Genomic DNA, 8,316 nt, shown 5'->3' with positions numbered 1-8,316 from the left:
CCAAGTAATTTCTCCTCTCACATGTGACTGCAGCATGGGAAATACAAGTTTTGAAAAGCCTGCGTGCTAAAAATAACATTTCTAAATGGAGAAAAAACCCTGCTCTTCATCTAATGTTTCCATATTATGTTGTAACCTAGAAATAACATATTTACTGATGCTTAAAATGTTGTTTTCTAGGAAAAGCAAAGAGGATGAAATGAAAAAAATTCTTCTCTTAAATAAAATAGAAAGTCTGAACACGCTCCTTACCTCTTCTCAGGGGTGAACATGCAGAAGTGCATTAACAGAAGGAAAAGACATTAAACTGTAAGATGAATAGAGCCCAAAACGGTGTGCTGAAAAAGACAATGTCACAGAAAATTCTGTCTTACAAATTGTGGGTGCGTAGGGGAAAAAAATTTGAGGTTGCCGTTTTATAAGTAATTAAAAATACCATAAAATGTTATTTTCAAAAGTGTTAAGATTCTGTATAAGCAGACCATCCTTGCAATGTGGCTAACAATCCTGTTGCTGCTCCTTGGAGCACTAACTGAAAATATTACTGCCTTTCAACTTTATAACTTTCTTCAGCTCCGTAAGAAGCAGAGAAATAGAGTGGGCCAACACAGCTGTTTCTTTGTGCACTGGACGAAGTTTCTGTAGGGATATTTTCCTTCATGATACAGTAACACCTCTTACACCCTATGGTCTGTAAGTCTTGATTTCACTAAAGAACCGTTTAGCGGCGAAATGAAGCTCCTGCTACACCAAAGGTCTGGAGGTCCTTCTCAGAGTACCCGACGCGCTTCTCTGAAGGCAGCGAGTAACCGGCATCTAACGCACAGACTGCACTCAACTTCTAAACTAAAAGCACACGCTCCTACTGAAGCAGTGCTATCGGCCAACCCACCCCCCAAACTCTGCTCAAACCTTTCAGCACAGAAGTTGCCCATCGGAAATCAATGCATCTAAGACAAAAGACACACAAAAGGGTCAATGCCTCGTGATGCACACTGGCCAGCATCAGATCTGCTGTGCGCTTCAAACAGGTGCTGCCGCTGAGAGGAACTCAATAAGGACAGTATGGCTGTTCACTTTGAACAGACGATTAAAACAGGTAACTTTGCCACAGCATGTCAGGGCTGAGTCCTCCTGTTGGACATCTTATGGTCAGATGAAGTTAATTCCAACGCAAGCAATTGCAGTCCTTGTGACTTGTGTATGCAATACATCTTCCCCCATAAAGAGCTGTGGAAGCAAAGAGAGATGTTTGCTTCTGAAGGTCTGGAGAAAGAGCTTTGTACTTCTTAGAAGTTCTGGGTTTCATCTGGATCTGCAGTATGTAAAATGATCTAGTTGGGGTATTTTTGTCCAAACTCCAGATGTGGCAGCTACTTTTTGGGTTTCTCTAGGATGTTCAGGAATTTCCCTCGAGTCATTTCTCTAGCTGAAATCACAACAGAGGAAAAAGAGATTAATACTTTTTAAAAAGCCAGTAAACCCAAACAATTGTATAATTTACAGACTGAAACCATAGGATAAAAATTCATTTAGATTTGTGCTTATACCAATAATGAGTAAGAATTATTTTATTTAATTTTTTTAAGTGGAAAATAAATAACACTGCATTCCAACTTGAATTCCTGACACCCCAGAAATGCAAGCAAGGCCTGGAATCTTCTGAACTCAGCAATAATTCCCACAGGCTGTCTCATTACATACAATCTATGCTTTCTATTCCTACTGCGTTATGCTCTCGCAGCATCTCCTTTTCTCTGTACTATCCATCTCTGAATGGTGTAATCCAACTCTCCATCACTCTGTCTCAGAGCAATTGTTCCTGGATGTTATAATCCGTCAGAGATTATGGAACTCTCTCTTTCTCCATTTCAGGATTATTGGTCCCTGGATGCTCTGATCTTCAACAGAAATTAGACAGCATTTTCCCTCTCTCAGCAGTGTCAGTCCCTGGATGCTGTAATATAATGGGGTTTATATTCCTTCAATGCAGTTCATCTATGGATGGTGTAATAAAGTAAAGTTTATAGAGCTTTGGTCTTCTCTCTCTCTCTGCATTGTCAGTCCTTCGATGTTTAATACAGCAAGGCAAGGTTTATATGTCTCTCTCTCACTCTTGGCACCATCAATCTCTGGTAGCTGTATTACAGCAGGGTTTACACAGCCACTTTTCTGCACGAGGTATTTCTGACTTGTGAGCCCATAAGCTCACAAACTGGCAGAGCAGCCCTAATACCATCTTTGTCTTGCAATAATAATACAATGCATCAAAGACAACACGATTAGCAATAGAGTCCTGTAGAAAGACAGTCTTCCCACTGGTGCTTTCCTTCATTTCCTTTAAATAAAGGTGTAAGCTTTGTGCTGGACTGACAGGCATCAGAACATGGAGGTTTTTATTCACAGGAATGATGAAAGCATGCAGGTTTCCCACACCTAGCCTAGAGAGACTCTGGAAGGAGATGGGAATTAATTTTCTGTTTTATCCATTCAATTCCTGACCTCTCTACTGAGAGGAACAACAGAAACGACAATTAGCATAAAAACTGGAGGTGGGTTTGTTGCTGATGTTGGGTTTTCTTTTGACATTACTATCTGTTAGAACAGAACCAAAATGTAATAAAAATGTTCAGCTTAAAATATTCAATACGCACCCTCAGGTAAAGACATTCTGTTATTCTTTAGGTAAAGGTTAGAATTTGTGCCTTAAAGGCTCTTCTTTAAATTATTACATTCTAATTTGTCTACCCAAAATTGTACCACAAGGTACTGTCATCAGTAAGATCCCTGTAAAACAATTAGTGGTATTATGAACTGACTGGTACATATTGATATTCATAGGCTGCAAAGTCCACTGCCGCGAGTGGAACATGCTTCAGTCTGGCTGCAGATTCAAGCAGATCACTGCACTATTCCCTTGGCTCATGCCTCCAGCTGTGAGCTATATCATCTGGGATCCATTCCCAACTCTGCTTCTGATTCACAGCGTGAACTACCACAAAAGTACTTATTGCACCTCTACTTCCCCTTCCACGAGGGAGCGTGTATCTTTTAAGTACTGCTGAAGTGACACACAGATAGAAGGTGCTGCAGGAGGGCAGAGCGGATTGTTATTTTGTCAGGAACTAAGTTGCTATGCACAAAGAACATGATTAAATAAAAATGCAAGTTTTTAAAAAATTCAGCTAGGTACAGATTTTCAGCACCAGTTCTTTGACACCTCCCTGCCTTGCACCATCAACAGTGCATGGTTTTAAAACACTCTTAACGGAGAAAGCACAAAGCTGAACTGTAGTTGATGGAGTGGAAAGTTTTCCAGAGTGCAAGTCCCATATAGGAGATATACGAATGCATGACAATCCTGTTCCCCCAAAGAGGGCTGCACCCTATAAATCAGGCAGAGAGCATAGACTCCTTCTGTGCGCTGAGTGAAATTACTGTGGGTTGGGGGTTGCTCCAGAGCACGTGCCCTCCTGTTCGCTTGTCATCGGAGATGTTAACATTTCTGATTAATTCACAGACCTCTCATTTTATTCTTCATTCCTTTATCCTTGCTATCCTGTTCTGCTGCAGCTTAAAGATTCTTACCGACCTGCTACAATAATCACCGCCCGCTTCCCCCCCCAACCTGGTGAAATTGTTTAGTGATGCCAACCGCGCTTTTAATTTGCAAGACATCAGACACAGAGGTAATTTATACCAACATCTGTTCATTTCTGACTTCTGAAACAAACTCGCACATGCTGCTACAAAATCCCATTAGGAGCAGGAGACAGCCTTCTGCTATTCTGTATTCCTCTTCTCCTCACATACTCAGGCTTGCATCAGGGCTTATTTTTAAAGATATGATGCCAAACTGAAAGAAAGGACCTTACATCTTTGTATGTATGAAAATGGCCAGGAAATAACATCCTCGTGTCACAAAAAAATCACAGCCAAACTAAGGGCAAGTTTCCACAAACATTAACAACCTTGTTTTCCTTGCTTCAGCTGCTTCTCTTCTCTGCTCAAGAACCACAGTTCAATGTATTCCTGGTAAACACAGGCCAAATACATATTACGTGGTAGTGCGTTCAAATGTCTTGGCTATTCCTTCTCCATTGTTCCTCTTTAATCTGCACTGGAATATGATTTGAGCTTGGGTTTTGCACAGAAAAGCCTCTAATATTAAACTGACTCCTCTGCTCAGTATTGCTTCTGATAAATGAATTCTTAATAATGGCAATACCATTTCCAATGGGGCCTTTTGGAGTTTGCTGGAGTGAGAGAAGAGCTTGTGAATGAAGAAACCATCACCCACATTCTAAATATGATTGCAGTCTAAGAGAGATAGTAAAACCTGCCCTAAGCAACTACCCAAGGGACTAGCAGAAGCCAGTTGCGTAGTAGATAGAGGTGGATTTTTTAATTAAAAGGTTGGACAAAACTGTATTGAAAACCTTAGGGATTTTTTTCTTTAAAACGGTTGCTTTAACCACGGACTTCAAACGAAGAGAGGGTTTGAGTGCAGGTTTCATTGTACCAGCAAACAGACACTACAGAGGCTGTGCAGCATGAAACAGAAACATGAATCTCCATGTCAAGTCACGATTTACAACCTTGCCTATGCTGTACATCTACCACAATAGAAAAATCAACAATGGATACAATTGCAATAGCTTGGATGCAAATTAATCTCACCTACTAGAGAGGAGGAAGAGGATGGCGAAGACCAGAGAAAAAACACTGTAAGATGTTACCAGCACTGGTTACAATGGAAGTTGAGTGCTTGAATAGACTCCTCCAGAGAAATGTGTTGAAAAAATGGTACCAGGCTATTATAATTAACAGAGAAGGCTGTTCTGTAAGAACTAAGTTTGCTGCCTGGCAAGATCTGCCAAGCAGCTCTCAAGAACAGGTATTGGGTAGGAAAGGCTGGGGCTGAAAGGAGAAGGGGAGATTTCTACTTGATAGGGGAGCAGAATAAGGTTTAATATAATCTCCTCTTTAGAACTTCAATCCCTCAATCCCGCGTTTAACCTTGTTGCCTGGGACTCCTTTGCTACTACAATTGTCCCCAAGCTGCCTCTCTGCAGTAAATTTTGTGGTTGCTGGTTGAAAAGATTCAGTAGTACAGATTGATTTCCTACAAGTGAGGAGATGAGGGATTACCAAAAGCAGTCCTGGTTAACAAGATTGGGTGCAGAATCTCCTGCTAGAGCAGCCCACTCTGCCAGTGCTTTGCATCCTTTCACTATGACATATGGGTTTCATTACACAAAGATTTTCCTGATTTTAACTTGGAGGCGATTACATTGGAAACTCAGAGCTATCTTTACATCTGTAGCAATTTAAAGGTTAAGTAACTTTTAATCAAATGACAAAGACTCATAATGTTTTTTCCTCGATTGAAAATGAAAACTGCTGTTCCGGATATTCCTTCCGGTGACAATTTAATTAGAAAAAAACACTGCAGTGGAGATTGGGGTCCAGCCTGATTGCTCCCCGTAAAAAGCCTTCTCACACACATGACAACACAGGACATACTGTGTCATAAGGTCTGGATAGCCAGGAAATAATGGAAGGATTTACTGCTACAAAATCAGCAATGAAAACAGTGATTTACACTTATATAAGCAAAATTTATCCAGGAGAACCCCTGAGCAAGGCACATACGTACACACTTTTTAAACATAATATACACTTAAATGCAAAAGCACAACACAGTGATAAAGTCTATGTACATGATATATGTGATAAACTGTATTTATCACACATTTATCGTGATCATTATACCTTCTACTGCTTACTACTTCTGGTCTTATCTAAAAACCTCAAAACAAAGCCTGTGAGCATCACAGATGTTTTAAAATGAAGGCACCCGCTAAAGAAGTACTTCTCTGTGTCTCCCCCAGATGTACAACTTACGGGACAAATCGGACTGTCCTCCTCCTCTGACCTGAAAATGTAGCCGTGTTGAAATCTAAAGGTCTTGCTACTATACAGTACTGGAAATGCAATTAATGCCCTGTGAACAGAATGTTTTTAGCCCTGAAATGTCGTGTAGTATCACACTTTGAATGCTACATTCTTGACTACAAAAAGGTTATTTTAGGCACTGTCATACTTTGTTAGCTTATCGGTTATTCCTCCCATTCAGTTGTATTTACAGTAACTAAAGAACTTGGTTTTCAACATGGAAGGATTCCTTTAAAGTACTAATCACGCACTCTCAAACTACTACTGTGTCTTAGGACTATACAGAAAACAAAACTAAAAGGGTCTATTTCTGAAGAACTATCAGTGGAAATTACCAGTTCAGGGCAAAGAACATAAATTGCAGAGAGACAGCAGAACACTCCTCTGATTTTTAACCCTTCTATCACAAGGGTCTGTTGCATCAAAAGTTATTTATTTTGTCCTGAGACACAATGTTAGTATAGGAAGACACCACCATTATTTTTCCTAGTTGGTAGGTCATAAAAAAGGGTTAGAAGAATCTGCCCGTGAGTAATTGTGGGAGTTGCTTGATCAGACTTGTGAAAACCAATGGCAAATTCACTTCTTTTGGCTGGGCTCAACTAGTGTTGCATTTGGAAAGGAAATTAAAAAAAACAGTCATGGGGATGGGGGAGGGAGTGAAGGCAAAAAGGCAAACTAAAACCAGCAAAAATATTTAAGATTGACATTATTACTGAACAGCCCTGAAAGAAAAAAGAGGCTTATTTCAGACAAGACCAACAGAATATTATTACCCAGCCAACAGAATCTGAACTTCTGTCAGAGAGAGAGATCTGCATGGACCACTTTCTATATTGGGACCAGATCCCCAAAATCCTACCACCACCTGGACGCCTGCTGGCACCAGCTCCATCTTCTTCCTTCATAAAAGGAACTCCAATTACTCTGTTAACTGCGCACTTCCTTAACATAATTGTCAAATGAACTGCTACTTGATGACTATGGGCCTTTGACAAATTCTTATTAGTGAATGCTACACCAAGCCCGATTTCATAAAGAGCTGGAACCGCCATCTCAGGAGAACAGCGGTTAGCGAAAGCAACATCAGTCGCCTTTACTGAAGTTAGAACTGGCACATGCAGATACTCAGTCCTGTGCTTCAGAAATGGTTACATTTACACTGGCGACCAGCATAATCATGTAGCACTCCTGAAACACATTTTTCAGGTAAGATGACAGAATCAGCATAAACCTCCAGGTGGAATAAGCCTGCATTACTGTGGCATCTTTCAATATTCGATATCAAAGCAGTTGCAAAGTTTATCAAGCTTCACAGTATTCTTGAGACATACAGTGATTTAATTCCCATCTTACAGATGGGGTCACAGCCTCAGTAAGGAGTGATGTACAGACGTATACTAAAGGAGTCAGCAACCGTGCTAGAATTCAGGCTCTGAAACATGAGCTCTGTCAAGTCTTGCTGCAGCATTTTAAAATATTAACACCACCCTTGGTACAAAACATCATCGTCCTTCCCTTGGTGAATGAGACAGCAGAATCTGCCCTTACTTCAGCTGTAGTTCACGGTCTGGCAAGACTTGTTTCGAACTGCCAAAGAAGGTGGGGGCTTGCACAAAACCAGGCTATGAACCAGAGTAGGTGAGCTACATGGGCCGCTTTCCCCAGTGTGCTATGAAAACAGTCATCTCTGTCAGAGAAGTGGTAAATAGCTGAGACTGATAGAGTTTTAAACTGCTGAAACAGTTTAGTGAGTGTTAGAGCCTTAAAAACTGGAATCAAATACCTAACGCTTTCCTGAATCACGAAATCCTCATGTGACCTCTTTTCACCTCGTTTTTCTCCACCCACAGTAGCAGTGTTTTATCATATACCTGATAAGAGATCTCAGAGATCATTCAGGATTATCCAGAATCGTGATAACAGATCTGCTGCAGATTAAGACATTATATTGTTGGTATCAATATTATTGTTGGTATCAATATTATTGTTGGTATCAATAAATACTAAAATTATACCAGCTCTAGAAAAACCTTAGATTCCTTCTCTGCAGAACAGTTTACCTTGTTCTTCTAATCAGATTTCCCTACCTTGTAGGGCAGCGCCGTTCTGTTTGCACAGTTGCAAACAATGAAGCTCACAAAGAGTATTCATTCACATACAGATGGGCAAAGCCAGTCAATGAAAACAAGGGAAGCAAGGGGCAATGACATCCCTACCAATGCCCAGGGAGCTGCTCAACTTGCAGGTCATAGATATTAGGATGTACAGGTATTTTGCCCTGAGTAACCCCCATATTAAAGGAAACTCTTAGAGTACCTCCCACTTGTAGAAGCTGCCTGCGGCCAACATCCTGTG

At 40.7% G+C, this 8,316-nt stretch overlaps 1 protein-coding gene across 1 annotated transcript in view; it reads right to left on the bottom strand.

The window, feature by feature from the left end:
• Nucleotides 1–1,373: 1,373 nt before the first annotated feature.
• LIN52 (lin-52 DREAM MuvB core complex component) overlaps nucleotides 1,374–8,316 on the bottom strand; it is a 51,256-nt gene continuing 44,313 nt past the window's right edge. Inside the window, exon 6 of the mRNA XM_009887024.1 lies at nucleotides 1,374–1,429. Coding sequence (XP_009885326.1) covers nucleotides 1,374–1,429 — 56 coding nt within the window. The remainder of the gene's footprint in view (nucleotides 1,430–8,316) is intronic.

Source organism: Charadrius vociferus, unplaced genomic scaffold (assembly GCF_000708025.1).
Source record: "Charadrius vociferus isolate BGI_N301 unplaced genomic scaffold, ASM70802v2 scaffold14, whole genome shotgun sequence".
NCBI lineage: Eukaryota > Metazoa > Chordata > Aves > Charadriiformes > Charadriidae > Charadrius > Charadrius vociferus.
Note: the sequence above shows the minus strand (reverse complement) of the source record. Positions and strands in the feature narration are given on the sequence as shown.